The sequence below is a fragment of the Ruditapes philippinarum genome, unplaced genomic scaffold (genome assembly GCF_026571515.1).
Source record: "Ruditapes philippinarum isolate M1 unplaced genomic scaffold, ASM2657151v2 ctg1375_1_1_1_1, whole genome shotgun sequence".
Taxonomy (NCBI): Eukaryota; Metazoa; Mollusca; class Bivalvia; order Venerida; family Veneridae; genus Ruditapes; species Ruditapes philippinarum.
The window spans coordinates 442,701-467,869 of NW_026857788.1; the positions used below are offsets into that span (position 1 = coordinate 442,701).

Here is a 25,169-nt window from a genome sequence, read left to right on the forward strand (position 1 = left end):
TTGAATATTGTTGTCTTTTAGTAGTGTACTTATATTTTGTCTCTAAATAAGTTGATAACTACATGGGAAGAATGTTGGAAGTATTTCAAACACAAATGAAGAGAAAAAATCTTCATTGCAGTATTTCGATAACAATCCAGCACTTCGGAAGAACCACTGACCTAATTAAAGCTTACATGATAAAATTGCAACAAGTCAGCATTGAGAGCAATTACTATTGGTAACAGATAAGAGACCACTCGGCTGTATAGGTTCCTTTTAACAGTTTAAAGGATAGGGACTGTCGATAGAGAATGTTGTCAGAATGTATTGAAATTGCTCAAGAAAAAGTCATTTCAGTTATATTAACATTACTGACTTACAGAATTGAATCAAGATTTTTGATATTATGCTCCTGATTGATTGAATACTGATAGCCTATGTTACCAGTGTCTAGCTACAATACACTAGATTGGCTGCAGGAAATATCTTAATATCTGAATCTGGCAGACTGAACCATCATCAACCATGTTAGATGCACAAGGTCAAGGTGATGACTGTGTTAACAGTCAAAGATTTGAGACCCTGGGTCCCTTAAATGCTCGAGACAGTACATATTTCAGAAAAAAATCATAAATGCTTGCTTAGGACAAATATTTTCTATGTCCTGCTTGTATAATGGTCTTATGTAAGTAACTTCTTAATTCAATGCAGAAAATTTTAAAGATGTATTTGGGTAAGACGTAATGACAATAAATTCAAAACCAAGATTGACCTTCTTTCACCATAACTATCCAGTTATTACCAATTTCTGTGCAAGTGATCAATTACTAATCCTACACAAGTTCTGAATGAACATCGGATCAATTGTAACCAAAATTTTGTTTGACATGAGAATTTAACCATTTTCCCAAGGTACTCTTCTTATTGAGATTATTAAAGGACTATTCAATGCCAGACCCATTCGCTTATTAGGATTTTATCTCTTCTAGTGAAGCTTTTTCTCTCTGATGCAAGTGCTTGCATTTAAGTAATATTTAAGTTGGAAGACCGCTGTAACTGCTAGGAACTATTTATTTGGACCAAATGTGAGTGAGAACTACCAAAGAAGATAGATAATTAAAGATACATGTTAATAATGAATAAGTTTGGTAATGATCTTGTACAAAAATGTCTTGTAACCCAGTAGAAGATAAACTTAAATGAGAAAAAAAAAGCAAGGGTGCTACTGAACAATTTTATTAAAGTTATTCTATATAACCAGTGGTTACAAATATATTTTAAGTTGGTAAATATATAAGTATTAACATAGGAAAACATGATGACATTCATTTAAGCCCTTCTGTGAAACAAGTTCATTCAAATTTTATAAATCACTCGAGTCCTCTTTCTAGCATTAAATCTAGCATCAAATTAACCATTCACTGACTTGAGATGTGGACACCTTGATAAAAGATAAAACCTAAGAAAGTTATCAATACACTTTATTTATCTATTTAACAATAATTTCAAGAAGCTTCTAGCTGTTCCTGGTCTTCAGTTGGTGGTACCAAATTTTCGGGGAATTTCTCAAGACGATGCTGAAATGTATTTTAATAATAGGAATATAATTATATATTATTACCTTGGCAAGGTTTATGAGAAAGGATTTTAAGGGACTCCACTGAGGTGACATGATGGGACTGGAAATAAGTTTCCAAGATTCTATACCATTTGATGTTGCACTATACCAAGAATTTGTATGCAAGATTTCAGATCATTTACTCGCACTAATTTTACCAAGTAAACATGGAGCTAAATGAGATTAAAACTAGAAATGTGTCAAAAGGACATGGGTTTCCCCACATTCCACAGTTTTGTCAATCTACTGACTGTAGGTCAAATATTTTGGGCTGCACATGACACAAGTTGAAAATTGAAAATCTTTTGCTAAGTCAATGACAAAAACTCTACAAATACTGAATAAATCCACAAGCAAACCCAAAGGTGCATAACTAAACATGCTGACCAACATTCTTGTATACTTTCAGGCAGGCTTTCTACTGGTCCCTACTTTTCCTACTTTTCCCTACTTTTTTCTTTTGATCCCTACTTTGCCCTACTTTTTTCTGAAATAGCCCTATTATCCCTACTTTTTCATTTTGAAATGAAATGAAAAAAAAGAAGATATTTAAAATGGTATTTCAGTAGTATTTTCAGTTGCAATTGATGAGTAGTTCAGGTGTGTGTGTGTGTATCTCCTTGTGATGTCCATCCTTGAAAGACTCATGGTGCCTTCGCAAAACATTCAGCAACATTCTGGCTATGAGGTAAATACATGAAACCATACTGATTGTTTAAATAACTACTATTTTATAATTTCCATGTTCCTCTTGTAAATGAATGCATGCTTCAGTCTCAGGTTTGACACTGCCAAGTGCTTATTAATGTCTAAATTAGGTTTATAAATATTCCCAATAATGCATTAGCTGAGGGATTCCACAGTTGCCATGCTGTACTGATTCAAAAGAACATATTTTTTTATTGGTTTCATTTGTGTTTGTGTTATTTTCCCCATGTCTATTAGACCATATATGTACATGTTACTTGAATTTTAAAACAAAGTCATCAATCAAAAAATTTACAAGGTTTAAATAAAACATTGAAATGTGATTAAAGCATTGGCAGCTGTGGGTATCAAACACTGCATTGACCAATTGCTCTTGTGTCTGAGTAGAGTTGCAGCAGTGTGACTTATCAATTTAGATTCCAAGCTTTTAATTGTCACTTAACAAAAATCTAACATGTGCAAATACCTTGGTATTGCTTCATCACTATCCATCAGATGGTTGTGCATTTTGTCAACATGATATAATGTTAACCTTAATCATGAAAATGACAGGTCTTAAAAATTCAAATCATTTCATTGTCATGTTGACAATAATGCACAACAATCTGGTAGCAAGCTTGGGTTAGGCTTGTTTCTCAGCTAGATTGTATTTACAAGTGTAACTATGGCAGTGTACTAAAGGATGCATACATGTAACCTACTTGTACCTCTTGTTGTAGTTAGATTGTTCCTTAAAATACTACACTGTGGCATGTTTGACATCACCTTTGCCCTTTTAATATATTATAATTTTATGCAACATATTAACATGAATATACATCAGTTTAACCTACATGTACATGTAGCTCTTACATTAACATGCAGTCCTGTTCATATAGCTTTTAGTGTACATCCTGGTGTTGGTATTCACAGCTTGTTTGCATTTACCTTGACTATGTAATAGACTAGGATCTAGTAGCTCTCGCCTTACTAATGTGAATATTCTTAAAACTATGTGCTAGATATACTCATTGTATGTTTGTTTTGCTGATTATATTTGTCCTTATCATTGTAAATAACATTTTGTATTGGTGCACTTGTATTTAAAGAGAAATAAAAAAACAATTTCAGGTGCCTGTCTTTCAAGCATGGACTGAACTGAAGATACACACAGCCTGATGTGGTCTTGGTGATGGTAAGTCTTAACCAAAACGGTAAGAAATTCCTACTTTATCCCTACTTTTTAACATCAGAAATCCCTACTTTGCCCTACTTTTTGGTAAAAAAAAAAGCCCTACTTTTTCCCTAGTTTTTTTGGCAGAGGCAGTAGAAAGCCTGTTCAGGACTACAGGTCAAATATTTTTTGAGCTATGCATGAACAAGTCTATAACTTATACTAAGTCAAGGTCAATAACTCTTACAAAACAAATCTACATGCAAAACTCCAGGTACACAGCTTCACAGTGATGTTGATCATCATTCCTGTAAAGTTGGTTGATTCTTACTCAAACACTCAAGGTACACATAACAGAACATTTTGGAATGGTTTTTACTAAGTCAAGGGCAATACATCTACAAATACTGAACCAAATTCACAATCAAACCCCCAGGTGCACAACTACATATGCCAACCTCTATTTCTGTAGTTTCATGACTAGGTCAAATACTTTTTGAGATATATACCACACAAGTTGAAAATTTTTACTAAGTCAAGGGCAATAACATGACACAAGTTGAAAATTGAAAATCTTTTGCTAAGTCTATGACAAAAACTCCACAACCGAAACCCCTGGTGCACAACTACACATGCTGACCACCATACCTATAAAGTTTCATGTCTCTAGGTCAAATACTTTTTGAGCTGCGCACAACACAAATTGAAAATTGCAAATTTACTTTTGTTTGTTTGATTGGGTTTTATGTCACACCGACACAGTAAAGGTCATTTGGCGATATTCCAGGTTTACTGGTGAAGTAAGACCACAGGTGTCCTTCTATGCATTATTTTAGGCATGAACGGGCACCTGAGTAGAACCACCGAACTTCTGTAAGCTGGCTGGATAGCTTCGTCACATGAAAGAATCTGTCGGGATTTGAACCAACAGCGTTGAGGGGCAAGTGGTTTGAAGTCAACTACCATAATCACTCAGCCAAGAATGCCCCATAAATTTTTACTAAGTCAGGGGCAATAACTCTGACAAAACAGAATCAATCCACAAGCGAAAAATCAGGTGCACAACTTCACATCCTGAGAAACAGTCCTGTAAAGTTTCATGACATCATTGTAAATTTTAACTGAGTCAAGTACCATTGACAAAAGATAATAAATCCAAAAGTGAAACCCAGGTGCACAATATCACATGCTGAGCTACATTCCTGTAAAGTTTCATGACATTAGGTCAAATACTTTTTGAGCTACATGCGACACAAACAAGAACGGATGGACGTAAGGAATTTAAATGCCCCCCCTCATAGTGGGGGCACAATAAAAAGCATTTAAAGGAGTCTAAATGCTATTGACTCAAATTAGGTTAAGAAGTTTGCTAAATATCAATTTAATTCTATCATCTGCATATTTTTCAGTTTTAGGTGCCCCAGTTGATCTATGTCAGATTATCAAATTTCATGTTTTTGGGCATTTGTACCTCAGTGGAACTCCCTTGTTTTTCGTTACAATTTAACATCTAATCGGAATAGGTGTGTTTCATGAACTTTTTTCCATATTGATGAACAAGCCATGTAAATAATTTGTTAAAATAAAATAAATGCATTCATTTATCATTCAGAAACACCTAAAATCTCTCATTCACATATGCATAAAAAATTATTGAAGTTTAAAAAATATAAATTGTATTTAAATCACATTAATTTTATTTTTCCTATTCTTAAGTTTTAAGACTTGTTTTTAATATTTAAACTGTCTCCAACCAAGAAACAGAGTTAATTGTCATACATTTATTCAATAAATAGATGTACGGAAATCAATCTAATTACCCTGGTTACTTTCATGGCTGTCCCTTCTGGTAGATTTCTTTGGATATATTCTAGTAAAGTATCTGCTGTGGACCCTGTTAATTTATGTATCTGAAAACATAGAATTATTGATAGGTGCAAAGTGCTTAAGAATTATATTCTTGATGACAGCAACCTGGAAAATTCTCTTAATTTTTTGTTCACAGCATTTTAATTTTTTGTTCACAACTAATATTTACATAAGTGGCGTGAAGCCATCTTTTACAAGAACTGTGACAGAACCTTCAAAATGTACATCAAATGTACAGGTTTCATTAGTAAACCATGAAGAGATCTGTCCTAATAAATTTAGTCAAGCCTGTTAATTATTACCTGTTGTGTTATGTTTTTAGTTTAACAGACACTTAATGGTCAAATGGTGGTGTTTCCAGATGTAACAGTTGAGAAAGATACCACTTGTACAGTTGTACTACTTGAATAATTTCAGGTACAAGTGGGTAAATGAGTAGAACCAGCAACCTTAAGTAAGCTAGTCACCAAGTCGTTTGGCCTCCAGAGGTGAAGGGTAGTGATCTGACCAGCCTACACATCATAGCAGCTGCCCAGATTCTTTAACAGTTGGTTGCTGAATTTCAGCAATTTGATGTATAAAAAAAACAACCTTAAGATAAATAAACATGGTCAGCAGGCTTTATGTCAATTACACAAACCTGAGAAAGGTTCAGTTTTACTGAACCATAATTCCTACCTCAAAGTAACAGTAAAATACATTTGTTATTCAAATGAGTATTAAATCAAAAATGGCTTTTCCAAACCTTGCTATCTAGTTTTGTTTTTGTTTTTTTGTTTGAAAAATTTTCTTCTCACCTCAAAAACTAGGAAATGAGTTCTATGTTCATACTGTGAATAATGCTTCTTGTAGATGTGTACTGATTTGGCTACAGAATGACGTTCATACTGAACCCTAGGTTTTGTTCTGAAATAATACAAGTAGCATGGTTTATGTAACAGTTGGCTAGCCGTTGCCACCAGTCTAGAGCCAGCCCTGCCCTGCAAAAGGCATAGAATTCCTTCATAAAATATTATGACTTTTTAATCCCTCAACCTGCTAGAACAGAAAATGATTTGTGTTTGCCGCCAATAAAGAGCCTGGCTGGTCATCCTAGCAGTCTGACCAGCCACTTTACTGCAGGTAGATCAAATTTTTGTGATTTGATAATGAATTCCCTAAAAGTTTGAATGGACGGTTCAAATTACTAAACATGGAAAATCTATTATACAAGTTCAGCAGAGGCAGGGTTAAATTTGACTAATATTCCTTGGTAAAATCACTGACCTTCTGTATTTATATCTTAAGACACATAGATTATAAACCTAGCCAAGCAGGCTCTTCGACCCTTTAAATCATTAGACATATAAGTCATCTGGTCTAGGAGGGCCAAACCCTCACAAAAGAATTGAAAATCAACATAAAATTTAATTGCAGCATATAACCAATGAAAAACACAGGCAACTTACATGTAAGAAATGATAAAATACAATGTGTAATAATTATTAATGAAATAAACCATAACTCACACTTGAAATATTGGTATGGCTAAATGTTTACAGGCTAATGTGACAAATATCTGGTAACTTCGGAGGACCCTCTCATCGTGACCTTTGACCTCAATGATAATCTTCTTATACAAAACATCTGGCTCATCTGTATCTTCCTATATAAAACATTGAGAAATTAATAACACTAAAGTGTATATGTTAAACTTTTTCATATGCATGGATACATTGTATTGCCAAGTAACATACCAATGTCACCAGCCCTTTAAACATATCAAAGTAACCAACTAATTAATTAGTCATCTGAATACTGCAGTGATAGGCCTCATTAATCTTGAGTAAATGAGTAACTAGAATTATTCTACAATCTCTTTAATCATAAGTAACTAGAATTATTCTACATTACCTCTTTAATCATGAACATTTTAGTATAATCTCTTATTCAACTTACCACAGTATCACTTGCTTTTGGACTATTTCTGGAAATGAAATAAAAATATGAAGTTGTATACATTTTCATGAAAAACTGAATACAAAGCATGAGAGCATTATTTCTGTTCTAATTGGTGATCCACGTGTGACACTTTACAAGTATGTTATGATATAACGAATAATAACTATTTGTGTGACAAGTATAATATTGTGCATTGTTTTCTGAAAAGCTTAAATGTGTTTGTTTGTTTAATTTTACAGGGCACCAACGCAGATTCGGTCATGTGGAACTGAAACAAGACAGATGATTTTGGCTAACCTCCGGTATAACTTGACAAAGTCATGTCCTCTTGTTCTTATCAGAAAATTGTTAATAGGCAAGTCATTACAATTTGATGAGGATGCAAAACACAAAGGTTATCAAATACAGCTTGAACCAGAGACACAAAACTCTAGACCACCCAATATACATATCTACCATAATATGAAAGTCAATAAAGTGTAAAAATCTATTTTTACCAACAATGCCCTTGACCTGGTGACCTCAAACTCAACCATATGTTAAAGTGCTACCCAAGATATATTTCTACCAAATATGAAAAAAGTCTATCAAGACTGTATAAGCAAAAGTACAATAATTTATTTTTAGCACTGGTGACCTTGAACCAAGTAACCCTTAGATATTGCAAATTGAACTTGATACATTTCCAACATGCAGTGTTTAAAAAAGGGCAATATATGTCAAAAACACATGCCACAAATATGTACCTTGCCAAGATGATATACTTTGTATTGATTCGAAAGTGCTAAATGCACTTGTACAGATTCAACTTAAGATATATCAAACATGTTGTAATAACTCAACCATAGCTCTTTTCAAAGTGCACAAAAGGGAAATAACTGGGGGGAAATGGAAGCTGTAGTTACCATATGTAACATGCCAAGATAGGTAAATAATTGTGTCAATTATGGAGCCAATGGTACAGGTAAAACTTGAGACTTTTCCATCTTGCCAGAATAACGTAAGCTCATATGGACAGGCATTCTTAGGGGATATACACTACAGGGTTGTTCCTTTGGTATACTTTAAATTTGCTCTTAAAGTCTTTCGACTCCATATATGACTTTTTTTAACATCAGAACTGAGAAATACAGTTTGTACAAAATAACCTTCATAATGTAAAGATGCACAAAAACCCTAGCCCCATCTTTATCCTGTAAGATAAGATGTACAGACAGACAAACAAACACACTTGAATTATGTAATCAAGTTGAGAACATTCGTCATGGTGAACAACAATCTGTGTATTTTAAAGTGCACTGAAGTAAGCTTGTATAAATATATAATTATCCAGTAACTAGGACAGCTTTCTAACTTTTATGCACCTGTCATATGTTGGAGGTTACAAATGACTGGTGTTGAGTGCATAAAAGTAAAACCAACTAAGGTACATATAAACTTTACATATGGTGATTATCACCTAAGAGCACTAGTTAGTACCGAAGTTGTGAATTCTGCTTATATCTCATACATAATATTGAAGAATTTAAGCCACAGGTGTCAGTATCTGTGTTTGGCCACCAAATACAAAACCACTGATATTTTTAGAATTTTTTTATCATTAACATAAAATGAACATTATTATTAGCTGAAAGTCAATTTTTTTTATCAAGACGAAGCTTTTATATTTTTCCAAGAACATCAATTAAATGTACATAACTTAAAAATTTCTTTTAAATTAATTTTTTCATTAATATATGTAAAGTAAAATTTCTTTTAATTAGTTTCATCAGTAATCTAAAGTAATTTTTAATTTTAGAAAAACAACAAAATTTCTGACCCTTTTTCAAGACAATGGCATTCTTTAATTTAATTTCTTAAAGTTTTGTGCTTATTTCTAGACTATTCTGTTGAGCCTGAACCCATTTTGAGACAACCATCCCAGAATGATCCAGATTTTGGACATTGGAGAGAAAAAGCTACCACTTTCACAAGAAATTATTCACCATGGCAATCATCTGATCTGTTTCTCGGACAAATTGATACACTGATCTGATTTTTAGACAAGTATACTTGTTTGAGAGATATAAATGATCTGAATTAATGACATGAGGAAAATATTGATCCAGATCATCCCAAACCTGTACACTTCAACATTCAGTAAATTTGTTTTCTGTTTATTTATCAGGTTAATATAGGAATACAGATTAAACATTTCAAGATAATCAATGTGTTTTTTTTCCCTTTCTGTTTATACACAATGTACATAATGACATTTTAATACTGATAGGTAATACATAATTCCATATGGCAGCCAGAGGAGATTAATAACTGCCATATTCACAACTTACATGTATGATGAATTATGATCAAATAAATATACTTGATTTTTTTTTTATTTCATCAGCTTACAGTTTATTTGCAAAAATGCATGATCTTTATTATTACAACTTCCTCACACAGAGTCATAGTGAAGGACATCATGCATTTCCTGTTTATATTTACAATTTACTTTTAGAAAACAGAAATGTATGATGAAAAAGTGATCACTATCATTTCATCACTTTTAACCTGCTGAATTTCAAAAATTGACTTGTCCAACTTCTATTTTTGGAACAATTCGTTATCAATTATCGGGGTATCAAGATGAAAATTTGAAACTGGTCCGAATCAACAGCGCAGAGCAGAAGTTCTGGCTGGTGTGGCTCTTTATATGCTGGTAGCAAAGTGTTGCAAAACAGCATAAAAAAAAATTCACAAGTTACATAAGATGATGTAATTTATTGATTATACAGTGTAAAGGTACATAATTTTAGTTCATAGATGTAGATATAGTGCTTAGACCAAGTAAACATTTTTTAGAGGTTAAAATACAGTAAACAATTTGAAAATCTGAAAAAACATGAATAATTATTCAATAAATAAACATTAACATATGCCTTCAGGTAAAGTTTGAAAAAAACAACCACATAAATAAATCAACAAGTGAAATCCACGTAGGCAGAATAGCAACATTATAATATTTGAGATACGAGATTAGAAGATTTCATGATTACAGATGAATGCAATTTTCAATTGAATGAACTTGAAGATGCTTTATATATCTATATACTAAATCAAGATCTGATAGTTTCTGAAAAATTTTCACCCCCCCCCCCTTTTTTTTGCTTTCTCAAATGGTGAAAAAATGCCTAATTTAGGCCACCAACACTTGTTTTTGTCTGAGAAATGTTGTTTAAAAAAGTGACATCTTTTTCAGCGCCATCCCCCATCCAAAAGATACATCAGGGGGTTGCCAGAAGGGGGATGACCCCCTTCTGTTTGGTGGGTTTGAAGGGGGGCGGTAGTCCCCCTCATCGCCAAGAAAATTTTGGATTTGTGAGAGGCTAAAAATGACCCCAGGTCGATCATAAGGTAACGTGTAACCAACGCTGAAAGCCTTTGACTCTATCTCAATCCATTGAGAAGTGGCAGCACTTTGAAATCAATTTTGATGGAAAAAATCAACGCAAAATAGTGATTTTGGCTTTTTTGAGATGTCCCCTAGTTGCCATGGTAACAGGAAATTTAAGACTGAGCATGTTGTTTCAAAGGCAATCGTCCAGTCAACATTTGTGCCAAGTTTGATTAGTATTGAAGCAGTTTTTATAGATTTATAGCAACTTGAACTTGTAAAGGGGGACTTTTCAATGAAAACAGCCATTTTTCACAAAATGCTCGTGCAGTAATGGGTTAACTTAAATGTGGGGAAAATAACATAGTATTTCTGCAAAAGAGGAAAGAAAAAAACTTGATTTAAAATTGATGATTTAAAATGATTTTCCGAGGAAAGACACCAGTCCTGTACCCTACCAATGCGTTCAAAGGAAAAGAAACTCTCATATTTCACAAATTATTGTGATTATACATCTAGAAGTCTAGGTAAAGTGGTTGGTAAAACAGGCAGATATTGGTCAACTGAGCTATTAACTGTAACAATTTATTTCAAAATAATACATGTACATGTAGTTGCTATGACAAAATATTTAAAAGTTGAACTTACCTATCCCTTTGTCTCAGAGGGGAATATGTGAAAATATGTCTACCTTGATTTTGAGAATAGCTGGTAACTTGTGATTCCTGAAAAATAAATAAATCCATACTCAAAATACATATAAAGATTCTGATAGATTTTACTGCTATAAGATAAAAACACCCAGTCAAATCAAAAGAATACCAATACTTAGAAATGATACCCATAGGCTGTGAGTCAAGTCCACAGTTACTACCTTTGCAAAATCATTCTGTCACTATTATCTTCAACTTAAATGGCAATCAAGATAACATGCCGGTAATTTTAAATTGAGTTACTTAGTGTATTGAGTAACTGTAACAGCACTGTATTTGCCCATGTTTTTTTTTTCAAATTTATTATCTCCCTTTATTGATGAATGATGTCTTCTTATACAATTATATATTATACGATACTATACTATACTGCACAATACAAACATACTTATCATTTTGATACACCTTTTCTCTATAATATTTTGAAGACAATATAGTACTAAATATGTGAAACATCAATTATTACCTGCCTCTATACATTTTCAGTACCTGATTTAATACATGTAGATTATTAAAAAAGTTTATTAATTTTTTTTCTAAGATATTAACCTGGTTATATTGTTCAAAACAAACTTCAACATAATGTCATAAACTATATGATAAAGAGTGACGCTAAATTTAACCGTCAACTATTAGAAACCATACAGTTCAGAGTACTAGCTGACCAATAAAAAACAACATTACGTAAAACATACATTATCATTCAATCATGTGTGAATAACAGATTTAGACTGCATTCTATCTCTCAAAAATACAAGTCCTACAAGGCTGAACTTTTTTTTTAATAGATAGCCACTTTAAATGGAATGTATTGCAGAAAATAGGTAAACAATTTCTGCACTTTCAGTCTTCTTATTTACAGCTTGTTTGCGTGAAAAAGAAATTGGGACAACTTTGAAAAATTACAAATTTAGAATTTAATTTGGTCATATTATAAATCTATCTTCTTTTTAAGATTTCTGATAATACATGTATCCATGTCTATGGACCTTGCTAATGTGATATTCACCTTGAACTTAGGCCTCGTGATTCTCACATTTACCAGGTCCATAGACTTGGAAAGTCATCTTTTCATCACACAATAATTGCACACTACTTACAGTATTTACATGTATATGAATTAAAGTCTTAAAAATTGAGAAAGAGAAACTAAAAATCAAATACTTACCATTGTCATTTTTAGATATTTTTACTTCACCCTTTGATTTAAACGCACATTATGCCTCAAAAATGAATAAATTATTACTTTTTAAACAAGAACTGTCGGAGGACAGTAACGCTCGACTATTCGAAAATTTGTCACAAGGGTGTTTCATTGAGTATAATAATGCTTACCTATATGAATACATAAAATTGTCCGAAAAGGTACAAACTCTTCAAGTTTCAATACATTCCCTTCAGTAGTTATGGAGAGACAAGCTTACATGCAAAAACTTTACCAAGAATTCATGAGTCGAAAAAGGGGCATAATTATGCAAAAAAAGCAAATCAGAGTTATAGGACTTGTACCAATCATCTTAGATAATCACAGAGACCAAGTGTGTGAAGTTTCAATCCATTCCCTTCAGTAGTTATGGAGATACCAGCTTACATGCAAAAACTTAACCAAGAATTTCTAAGTCGAAAAAGGGGCATAATTATGTTAAAAAGCAAATCAGAGTTATGGGACTTGTGCCAATTATCTTAGATAATCACAGAGAACAAGTGTGTGAAGTTTCAATCCATTCCCTTCAGTAGTTATGGAGATACCAGCTTACACGCAAAAACTTAACCAAGAATTTCTAAGTCAAAAAAGGGGCATAATTATGTAAAAAAGCAAATCAGAGTTATGGGACTTGTGCCAATCATCTTAGATAATCACAGAGAACAAGTGTGTGAAGTTTCAATCCATTCCCTTCAGTAGTTATGGAGATAACAGCTTACATACAAAAACTTAACCAAGAATTTCTAAGTCGAAAAAGGGGCATAATTATGAAAAAAAGCAAATCAGAGTTATGGGACTTGTGCCAATCATCTTAGATAATCACAGAGAACAAGTGTGTGAAGTTTCAATCAATTCCCTTCAGTAGTTATGGAGATAACAGCTTACATACAAAAACTTAACCAAGAATTTCTAAGTCGAAAAAGGGCATAATTATGAAAAAAAGCAAATCAGAGTTATGGGACTTGTGCCAATCATCTTAGATAATCACAGAGAACAAGTGTGTGAAGTTTCAATCCATTCCCTTCAGTAGTTATGGAGATACCAGCTTACATACAAAAACTTAACCAAGAATTTCTAAGTCGAAAAAGGGGCATAATTATGAAAAAAAGCAAATCAGAGTTATGGGACTTGTGCCAATCATCTTAGATAATCACAGAGAACAAGTGTGTGAAGTTTCAAGCCATTCCCATCAGTAGTTATGGAGATACCAGCTTACATACAAAAACTTTACCACAGGGACGCCGACGCCGACAAATGGGTGACTGCATTAGCTCGATTATTCTGCGAATAGTCGAGCTAAAAAGTGTAAACGTGAGTTTTAAAACATTAAGTAATGGTTTCAGAGCATGTCAAATGCTTCTAACATGAAGAAAGTAGCACTGAATGCGAAAAAATTCATACATTGCTTGACTCATTTCTTCATAGATGTCTTTTCACGCCTTTTTACCCCCCTGCCCTTTTGAGGCCTCATATAGTAAAAAAAATGCCCTATTTAGACCCCAAACACTTGTTTTCATTTGAGAAATGGTGTTAAAAAAAGTGATCACTTTTCGGCGCCATCCCCTATCAAAAAGATACATCAAGGGGGTGCAAGAGGGGGAATGTGCCCCTTTCTGTTTGGTGGTTTGGTCACTGACCCCCTCATCTCCAAGAAAAATTTTGGACTTGTGAGAGGCTAAAAATGGCCCCAGGTTGAACTGATGCTGATGTGTAAAGCCTTTGACTCTTTCTCAATCCATTGAGAAGTTGCAGCACTTTAAAATCAGTTGGTGGAAAAATAGCAATTTGAACTTGTAACAGGAGGCTTTTCAATGAAAACAGCCATTTTTCAGGAAATGCTCATGAAGTAATGGGTTAAGGATCATAATTGGAGGTCGCTGTCAAAGGCCAATAAAATTCATGTCAGAGTTGCGGGCCTTTGACAGTGTCCTTAAGCAATGTATGATCAAGTAAAGATCATCAGCAGCTTTGATGATTGATGTTACATGCTAAAGTTTAACCAAGAATTATCAAGTTTGCAAAGTGCTAAAATCAGTCAAAATCCATTTCAGAATTCAGAGTGATGGGGCCATGGATACTAGTGAACTAAAATAATGATTCCAAAAATATGTCATAAATTTCAAGTGAAGTTCTTCAGTAGTTTTGAAGATTGCTGTTTTATGCAAAACATTATGAATTTTCAAAATTCAAAAGGGGCTATAATTTTGTCAAAATCCAATCCAAGCTAGAGTTTTGGGTCTTGTTAAATGACCTCCTTTTAATCTCAAATTAGTGTGTGAAGTTACTATAAGAAATATCTTTAGTGGTAGCTGTCTAGCTGAGATGTGACGGTGTATAAAAAGCTGCATGTTAAACTTTAACCAAAGTGCTATGCCTATACAGATGGAACAGAATAGCCCCACTTTTATTCAAATAGACAAGCTTAAATATGAGTTTTATTAATCAGATTCTGTATCAGTTTCCATCTTCTTCACAACACTTAACATGCACATGAGTTGACCAAGTCAATGAAATTGAAACAAATATTTATATGCAGTTATGTTACAGTAATGTAACGGACAACAATTTAAAACAGATTGTGGTTAGACTCTAACTAACAGTAACAGTATATAAAATCCATCAGAACATGACACTATGTACAGCTCTTGGTAGGAATTATTTTACAACATGCTTTTGAACCACATACTTCATAATTTTTAGTAACATTTTAATTGAGAATAATAAAAAACATAAATTCTTTGAACATTAATGATCTTTTTGTTGATATCATAATCAAAGAGAGATGAAATTTTAAATATTTATTGGGGTCGAATAGTTTAATGGGCAAATCGTGTCCTTGTTTCATGTTACTGCTACATCACACATGTATGCAAATGACTAAATGTCATACTTACGTGACATTTTAAAAGCGATGATAGTCTACAACAACATGCAATTCTCGATGTGCCATACATGCAATTAGATATTAAATTAATTGTTCTTGGCAATGTTTTTGTGATGGAGGCTGCCATTTTTTTCTGCAGATCACTGTTAAAAATATCTTTCAATTTCAATTCAATGCGAATATTATATAATCTATGGAATTTATATGATTTATCCCTTTTAAATTGAATAATTTGTATGATAAAATGAGATTTTTTTAATGACGAAAATAGAAGATACTGTATGTCCCGCAGTTAAGTGTTGCTACAACAAGTTATCGACCATGGTCAGTAAAACTAAAATCTTATTTAATAATTACTCGTTTTAAGTTTATCATTATAAATTCAGTGTTTAAATTATATTCATTTCTATTTCAGGCAAAGGCAACGACAATCAAAGAGGCAATAACAAGATTTGTAAGTATTATAATTTCAACAAAATGTGAAACACCCGTCACATTCGTACCCATTATTTTTCGTGCACAATGTTTTACAGGCTAAAATTTTATTTCTTAAAGCTGCATGCCTCCGGATGAGTCAAAATATTTCAATGAAGTCAAACTTGAAAAATATGTACTACAATTTTAGGAAACGTAAAATGGTTGAAGATTCAAGTAATATTTTACATGTTATGTGCGGTTAATGACTGATTTTTTAGTATTTACAACTGCATTTCTACAGTAAGTGCTATTTATGCATATTTTGACCACTTTTTGGTAATTTACATGGCTTGTAAGTGCCATTGATAATGGGCAAATGGCTTCCTTTTGGTAATTTCACAATATTATACATTCAAATACATTTTCAAAATTTTCATGATAATAAGTTATAATCTGGAGGCGTGCTGCTTTAATGTTTTTGTTACATTATTAATGAATTAGCTCTAGCACATATATTTCAAATTCAAACTTGAAACAAAGATAAATTGATGCTGAATCCTTGTTTCTTGAATCATGCAGACTAAGGAGGGAGTCAGCACTTGTGGCTTGCATCAATATGAAATAAGGTATCATTCAGATTATACAGCTTATAACCAGATCACACCTAAACGGGAAATGCCCCCAGGGGGAATTAACCATATATTGCCTTATTGTAATAAGAACCTATTCTAAGACCAAACCTTTTGTCCAAGAAAATTTTATTTTCTAGGAGTATTCTTACTACAATATTCTTCCCCGGATGTGTTTGACATAAAAAAGTAAGAAAAAGTCAATGGTGGCCCCTAAGCTTTTTTGGTGGCTCTCGTCATATATACTTCTACTGTTCTCAGTTGTTCATTTATATTCTGTTGAATTGTTTGGTTAATTATGACATTCATGTTGCTAACGTAGTGTAGTTTGGCAAAATTTTTCACAAGTTTACTGGTTGGAGACCATCAACCGCACACTTTTGGAACATTTTTCCATACAGATTTCATAATTTTAATCTAGATACCAATAAATTTGACACAGTTCAGCTTGGTTCTTCTCCTAACTAACAAACTAGTTTGTTTATTTCTGATTGTATTGACACTTATATCTGAGGCTCGACAAGGAGGGTATCAAAATTACCTAAATTGTCTACACTACAGTACCATATGTGTCCGGACAGATATGTACATGATGTGATTTAATTCAGGTAAAAAGTTGGGTGTTTTGATTTTTAACATGATATACTATATGTCAGCAACAAATGCTGAAGTTTTGGATATTCCATTATTCACTCTGCAAATGATTATAGCTGGTATATGAGGTCAGGCATTGCTTTCTTGACCCCCAAATTTCAACGTCAACATTCTTGAAATAGACATTAAAATATTACCATTTACGGAGGTTGAAATAAATTTATTTTCTTAATTTTAAAAGAAACATGCACTTATCGTTGATAAAAAGTGACTGACAACGAAAATACTAAATTAAGCATTTCCGGGGCCGTCCGGGTTTGGTGGTTGTCCGGTTTTGGTGGTCTCCAACTAGTCGTGCTGTTTTTATTTCATTCTATTATTAAAATTATAAAAATTAAGTATGATACCACTGTGTTAACAACGCTTTAACCAGGACTTTAACAGAACAGAGTACAGAAAGTTTAATCAGTGTTCTGCATAATCAGGCTTATCAACATTTATTGAATAAAACAAAACATGTGTAAACATTACATTGTGTTTTTGCAGCATGCTACAAAGAATTTAAAGTATCGTCATTCAAATGATAATGACATTCATCTAATATATCATCATAATTGTTTTTTTCAGGAGGAGAAAGAGAAATGTAAAGCCGGTGAGTCTAAGGCAGTCATGCTGTATGGACAGATACCTCCAATAGAAAAGATGGATGCTTCTCTATCTACACTCAATAACTGCGAGTAAGTTATTGTGTTATATTTCTTATATTATATTAATAATTATATTATGTTATATTTTTTACAGATCAACATTAAGTACCCAGTTCTGTCTTTTTATTTATTTTCAAGATTTCCTAAATTGCATCTTTTAAACCATTTGAATATAAAGTTTACTGCTTGGAATTATAAATACTTAAAATAAGTGTATAATGGTATCATACATTGTATATTAATTTACATACATGTATATTTAAATATTTTTTTCTAAATCCTTTTATACTGTATAGCATAATTATCCTTAATTCATACAAGTATACATTTGTATATTTTTACAAATTTATATACAACTTTATTGGTTTATACAGAATTTATTTTAGTTTGATTGTGTACAACTTTATTATCATTCTATTATTAAATTGATATGCATGAAACTTTACAAATTTGACAGTAAAATTTTTGTCTGTAATTATGATTTAGATCTAAATGTATTATTATTTTATTTTTTTTATCTTTAATGTTGTTCTTTTATTTCTTTACAAAGTTATTTCTACATTAACTTATGCTATTACAGACAACTTGCTCTTTCTACAAATGTTATTGAAAAGATTGCAAACCTAAATGGTTTGAGTAAGTTGAGTGCAGAGAAATGATTGTATTATTTGTTTAATTAGCTTTATTAATTTGATGAATGTATTACTAAAGTGGTTTAGACTGAAAAAAAGAAAAGCAGTGATAAATTCACATTAAAAACTAGGGTGTTGCACTGCAGAGATTTCACTGTATCTGAAATCATCTGAATACTGGTTTTTGTTTAAAACAGATTGGGCTGAATAAGGTTGTTTTCAAAGTTGATAAATATTTTTAGATTTCTATTATTTAATAAAAAAGAATGTTTAAACCAATTTAGAAGGACAATTATATTGTGTGATATAAATGCTTTGCAGGGTTTTGTTGTGTAATCCATTAATGTCATAGAAAAAAAACAAAATAATTCTTCTTAATCAGTAATGCTATTAATTAATGTATATGCCGTGAATAATATCTACAGTAGAACTTCGGTAAGTCAAAATTGATAGAAACTTGCTCAAAAACTTCTACACCCCAGGACTTCAACTCATTTATTGAATCAATCTCAAATTCATGACAAAATATCGAGCCATCTACATTTACATGTGAAGTGCAAAAGTCGATAACTAAACTAACTTATAATAAATATATCCTGTGTGATTATCACATGACATTGGGTCATCAAAACTAATTCATTCTGTTTACTTTTAAATATAACTATTATCTATGGCATTTAGACTTACTCAAGAATTCACAATATTTTGTGTTTTTTCCCATCTATTAAATGTATGGTTAACAAACAAACTTTTACAATACAGTTTCACAATATAAGTGCAACAGGTTGACTTATCTATTGTGACCAAAAATGCACCATGAATTGTAAAAGTTTGTGTGTACCTGGTGATTAGCTCCAATAAAAAAACTCCATTACTGAGTTCTGGATAACATGATTTATTAGAATGATAATAAAAAAGTCATCATTTTCAAACATTTTAATGCCAACAAAGGCTATAAGAACACACTGCTGTATTATTAACACCTGTCATACAAGTTGATCTGCAATCATCTTACATGTAGCATCCAGAAAAGATGTGAAGAATATCTCGAAAAGGTGCAAAATATTCAATTAGACTTCCACATATTTATGTTAAAATTTCAGGGTGTTCACTATTCTTGAAATCCTGAGGTTCATTAAAACTAAGTTTTACCTACTACAAGGTCAAATCCCCATTATTTTAACAAAATATGACCCTCCAGTTAAAATCCTGAGAGTCAAATCAGGCCTTTTGGAAATTTGAAGGGTCAAAGAGTCATTTTAAGGGTCAAATGGACACCCTGAATTTCCTTAAAATATATGTTACAGACCATGTAAAAACTTTGACACATGGAAAAAAATTGGCAAATCATAATAAAGGTTTTAATTAAGAAAAATCAGGCCTTTCATTGCACTTGAACGCGTTCAGAAAATCAACATATCTAATCTAATTACACATCGAAGTTCTACTGTAGTTGTATAATAATGTATGATTAGTAAGGTTTATTTTAACGTTAACAAGGGATAGGTATTGTGCGACTGTGTGTAAAACTCTTCAATAGTTCATTGTTTTCATTACTTTTGACGTTTTGATCAGTGCTTATATATTAACTTTCATAAAACTATTGGATACATATTGAATCTTTAAATATATATGCTGCACTAAATAAACCCCTTTAAAATGCAGATAAATAGAGACCTGAAATTTATGCTTCATATTTGAATAAGATGATTAATGTATTGTTTTAATTTTTGGAATGAATTAAAGAAGTTGTTAACATCAAGATGTTTATTTTCAGAGCATCTGAAAATTCTATCATTGGCTAGAAACAGTATAAAGTCATTGACTGGATTGGTGAGCATTGGATTTTCCTTTTACAGTTTAATTGAAATTGGAATATTCCTGGAAAACTTCTGTCAAGGATTGTTGTTAAAGAATATCATTGTAGCATCTTATTACAGTGTATCAACTGATTATATTTCATAAAAACACTGGCTTTTAAAGAAGGTAGAAGTGTGTCAAATTAGCATGGTTCTAACTGTGTAAGAATAAAGGCGCACTTTTGTTAAGAAATATTGGAATTTCTTTAAATATTTTTATTATGCTTTTTTATTAGGCAATTAATATTTGCCTGCCTTGTTACAGAAGGTAGATAATTACGTTGATTTAATGTCTTTGAATCTATTTTCTTGGCAAATATGGTTAATTTTGATACACATAGCCATAATGTCACAGTTTTCTACTGTTCCATACCTGTTTCAAATTATTTATACAGGACAGTTTTCAAGTAAGCTGTAAAGCAATCCATTACTTGTAAAGAATACAGGATGAACACTATATAAACTGATATTTGACTGAAATTCTATATCAAGTTGGCACTCATCTGAAAGTGTGTCCACCATAGTAGCAATTAAGTTGTTAACTCATGATATTATGCAATACACATATATGAAACTACATGTATACTAAACTACATGTGTAATGGGGCGTTTTTGGCGGAATGTTTAAGGTTGTTAACTTCAAACCACTTGCTCCTCACCGCTGTGGGTTCGAATCCCGAGAGGGACATTGGATTCTTTCATGTGAGGAGCTATCCAGCTAACTTTCTGTACATCGGTGGTGCTACTCAGGTGCCCATTCTTGCCTGAAATAATGCATAGAAGGGCTCCTGAGGTCTTCCTCCACCAGTAATGTGGGAATGTCGCCATATGACCTATATTGTCTGTGTAAAATCCAATTAAACAAACAAACAAGAACTACATGTGTGCTAATTTTCTGTTAATCATAGGAAGCTGTTGGTGACACACTTGAAGAATTGTGGATATCTTACAACAACATTGAGAAGTTGAAGGGAATCAATGTGTTGAAGAAACTAAAGGTACATTATATTAAGATTTATCAAATCAATATTTATGAATAGCATCATAGTCATTTGAATAAGAAATAGGACATAGATTTATTTTATCCCCAAAAGTTTTTGATATGCTACAATAATTATGTAGTGTAACCAAAATCATTTGTTACAAACACAGTGAAAGCACTTGATAAGTTGATATTTACCTTTTCATAAACTTGAACAAAACTTATAAGTTTTGTAAGAGGTATTTTTGAAAAGAAATTTTTAATTTCGAAGAAAATTCCCGAAATGCCACACATCTTTTTCCCAGTTTAAGCACACATAAAAAGATGAAAATGTCCCTGAAGTCACTTAGTCTTGACATGCTTAAAACTTTTATATAATACAGCTTACAAACTTCAGCAGTATAAGTTGATTACTTATATTTAATAGACAACAACAAAACAAATTTTTGCTGTATATTTCAGATTCTCTACATTCGACAAAACAATGTGAAAGATATGAACGAATTCATGAAACTGGTAAGTGTTTTTAAATCACTGTTTCATATGTGGGAAATACAAGAAGACCTTAAAAGTTTAATAGTGTGTTGTGGTATATAATATTACAACAAACTTCTTGATACCATAGAAAAGTATATAGACTCGATTTACTATGTGGCATTATTTGCTTACTAGTGTTTTCATACAATGCTACAATATACTTGGATGTTATTTTCAGGCAGACTTGCCATGTATGATAGAGCTTGGTTTTGTTGGCAATCCTCTGGCAGATGCCCTTTCTGAAGTAAGCAGTGAAAACTATACTGAAACAATAACAAAGAAGCTACCAAAATTGAAGCGTCTAGATGGTATGTTTGGTATTACTGTTTTCAGGAAAATAATGAGATTTGATTATATTGGTTATGACAAACTGAGCTAAACCCAAGTATGATAATTGCAAAGTTAGATGTTCCTAAAGTTTCCATATCTTTAACATTTAGCTTGGGCTTGGTGGCCATGGATTCTACCCATGCATAAGGTCTGATTATGGTCTGCACTGTTCACTGTTATATCAGCACATATTTTGAAATTTTCCCTAAAAATGATGAATAGTTGTTTCTAGATTGAAAGATGGGCAAGTTCATTTAGGATATTAAGGGATAATAACAATTAGTTATCAATTTACAGGCTCTTTTAATTGTTAGTCATGAAGATTATTAATCTTACAAGAAGCTGTTGCTATGTGGCCTTGAAGTTTAAAGTGACAAACTGCTCATTTTTTGTTTCTTTTTTAGAAATGTTTAATAAGTTATGTATTTCAAAAAGTTAAATATTTCAATGGTCATTGACAGAAATTCAAGAATGAAAATATGGTAAAGAAAAAATATAAAAACTGCCTAAAATATGAAAACACGGGCCTGCTCTTTTTATCATTTGACCATTACAGATACATTCTTCAGGACATTTTTAGAATTTTTCATGGGTTATTGATTATTATTGTGAAGTAAAATACTAAATTAAAAAAAAATTTGCCAAAATGTAAAGTTTTTTTTAAAACTTTTACCTGTAGACTCACTATCTATGCATAGATGTGCATAATGTCACTGTAACATCTGTACCATAAGACTAAGAGTTAAAGAGATAGTGTCCTCTTTTAACAAGTGAACTTGACCTCTTTAAATCACTCGCTACTCAATGTTCTCGGTAAAGTCTGTCATGCAGTGGTAGCTATCTAGGGCTGATGTAACTTGCGAGAAGTTTGTGGTTCTTACCAAGGTTCCTGCTTAATCTTTAGCATACTACATATAGCGGTAACCGAGTCTACCCATGCAACCTGTGCTGGCCAAGATTAGCCAGCATCTGATCATAGTGTGCATTGTTTGCAATTCAGACAGTACATAGTTTAATAGCTTTCTGTAAAATGATGAACAGTTGTGTACAGATCGAGAGATGGCTAAGTCCATTTTGCGTAGTAAGGGTTAAGCATTAAATAAAAACTCACAGGGGGTAACATTGTGTCTTCTATAAGACTTTAAAGGTGTTGGCATGACTGAAAACTCACTGCAGCTTAAATACTACATTTGATAATATGAAAAATTCTGTTGCTTTTTTTTCTCCAGGGTTCACAGTTATTCGTGAGGACCAGGAGGACGAAGATTGATGTGTGAAACATGGAAATATATTAAAACTTTGAATAGTGCCATAAATAACCATTAAAGCTGCATACCTCCAGATGAGACAAAATATTTTAAGAAAATCAAATTGGAGTAAAAATGTACTAAGATTTAAAGAAAAGTAAAAAGATTCAAGTAAAAAATTAGATGATTTGTGGGATTCATGACTGTTTTTACAGTATTTATCACCATATTTCTACTGCGTGACTAATGCAGTAAGGACTATTTTTACATATTTTGACCTCTTTTTGGTAATTTACATGGATTGTTAGTGCCATTTGCAATGTGTAAATTATTTTCTCTGTTAACTTCACATTATTATACTTTTAAATACCTTTTCAAAATTTTCATGAAAATTAGCACAAGTCTGGAGACATGCTGCTTTAAGATCATTAAAAATTATTGTACATGTATATAATATCATGAGGAAGATTCTTATTACAACCCTTTTCAACCTTTTGTTGTTTGTGGCATAAAATCATTACAAGTAAAGAATGGCTGATGATTTATTTTAAAAAAAAGTGTACCACTACATTTAAAGTATTTAGACACAATTTCTAAACTTATTTGTATAAATTGTATAAGAGATTATATTTAACTGTTTTTTTTTTATTGTAGATTTTTAAAATTGTTTACAATGCTTTTTTTAATCAAAGAGACTTGAATTTCGAGCTGGGTATTTTAGATTTATAGAATCAAAATAATTTGACTCGGCTATATAGTATGTTTGTCAGAGAACACCTAACTGACTACAAACTAGTGGTATGTGGAGTCATTATTGCCACTAGGAATTTAAAGAGTTTGAAAGAATTTGGTGAGGATATTGTGGTCATCATTTATAATAGTATAAAAGAGATTGGTTTCCAAAATTTGCCACCTAATCCTAGATTACTGTGAAAATAAATATCTATAGTTATATTCAATCCAGCTTTCATTCAATTCTGATTGTTATTCAAATGAACTTGTTAAGATTGGACACTAATTATTTAAGTGTAATAAGCTATATATTTGCAGCAAATATTATTGTTTGAATTTTAAAAACAATTGCTTCAAAAAAACTTGTATGAAAGTAAAAAGGTTTTTTTTTGCCCTAAAAGTGAATGAAGCTTGTATGAAATAATTGCTAAAAAATAAAAATCTACTTAAAACAGCAGCATATTTTGTTCTGGAACATTTTTTTTTCTTTTTGCCTACAATATTCATTTGTGTAAAATAATTTAGACAGTCTATATTACAAGTTGACTATAAGATAATGGAAACTATACAATTTTACTGTGATAAATTAATATAAAAATATTTCATAAGATATAGCGTTACTTTATACCTTTTAAATCATTATTTTTTCTTGATTTCAATTGCAAATGAATTGTATAGGTGACTGGAGTTGAAATTATCATCTCTAATCTGCAATGCGTTGGCAATTATTAGTCCCCTACCGGTTTACCTGAGGGGACTTTAGGTTTACCCTCCGTCCGTCTGTCCGTCCACAAAACTGGATCTCGCGATAACGCAAAAAGTACTGAAAATATTTTAATGAAACTTGATATATGGGTAGATTGAAACTTCACACAATAGTACGGTAAGAGATGTATCCTTTGTCGATAATCAAACGACTATTTACCAAATAAATCCAATCAATACACAGTCACTTTCTTTAACTGCACCTCACGCTTTGACTACTGATGGACAAATTTCACCAGGACTGGTTGAACTTACACCGGTGATGCTGGACGAGAACACAGAGGTCAAGTTGC

The 25,169-nt window shown here is 32.1% G+C and overlaps 2 protein-coding genes across 2 annotated transcripts; one reads left to right on the top strand and one right to left on the bottom strand.

Moving 5' to 3' along the window:
- Positions 1-1,446: 1,446 nt before the first annotated feature.
- LOC132751048 (small ribosomal subunit protein uS10m-like) lies at positions 1,447-15,613 on the bottom strand. Its single transcript, XM_060741153.1, has 7 exons — positions 15,456-15,613; positions 11,293-11,369; positions 7,269-7,296; positions 6,839-6,975; positions 6,128-6,236; positions 5,282-5,371; positions 1,447-1,559 (listed from the first exon to the last, which is right to left on the bottom strand). Exons 1-7 carry the CDS (start codon positions 15,570-15,572, stop codon positions 1,488-1,490), a joined length of 630 nt encoding a protein of 209 aa, XP_060597136.1. The 5' UTR covers positions 15,573-15,613; the 3' UTR covers positions 1,447-1,487.
- A 45-nt stretch (positions 15,614-15,658) lies between these two features.
- On the top strand, positions 15,659-23,561 carry LOC132751047 (dynein axonemal light chain 1-like). Its single transcript, XM_060741152.1, has 9 exons — positions 15,659-15,769; positions 15,861-15,899; positions 17,713-17,822; positions 18,373-18,428; positions 20,202-20,257; positions 21,192-21,281; positions 21,728-21,781; positions 21,981-22,110; positions 23,362-23,561. Exons 1-9 carry the CDS (start codon positions 15,704-15,706, stop codon positions 23,400-23,402), a joined length of 642 nt encoding a protein of 213 aa, XP_060597135.1. The 5' UTR covers positions 15,659-15,703; the 3' UTR covers positions 23,403-23,561.
- The last annotated feature ends 1,608 nt before the right edge of the window (positions 23,562-25,169 follow it).

What these genes read in the sequence shown, in the direction of transcription:
- LOC132751048 (XM_060741153.1), bottom strand. Translation starts at nt 15,572, where the DNA reads ATGGCAGCCTCCATCACAAAAACATTGCCAAGAACAATTAATTTAATA. An exon ending in CCTCTGAGACAAAGGGATAG is followed by an intron (nt 7,297 to 11,292) that starts GTAAGTTCAACT and finishes TTTCATTTCCAG; the next exon opens with AAATAGTCCAAAAGCAAGTG. An exon ending in CAGCCATGAAAGTAACCAGG is followed by an intron (nt 1,560 to 5,281) that starts GTAATTAGATTG and finishes AATACATTTCAG; the next exon opens with CATCGTCTTGAGAAATTCCC.
- LOC132751047 (XM_060741152.1), top strand. Translation starts at nt 15,704, where the DNA reads ATGACGAAAATAGAAGATACTGTATGTCCCGCAGTTAAGTGTTGCTAC. An exon ending in ACAACAAGTTATCGACCATG is followed by an intron (nt 15,770 to 15,860) that starts GTCAGTAAAACT and finishes TTTCTATTTCAG; the next exon opens with GCAAAGGCAACGACAATCAA. An exon ending in TAAAGTCATTGACTGGATTG is followed by an intron (nt 20,258 to 21,191) that starts GTGAGCATTGGA and finishes TGTTAATCATAG; the next exon opens with GAAGCTGTTGGTGACACACT.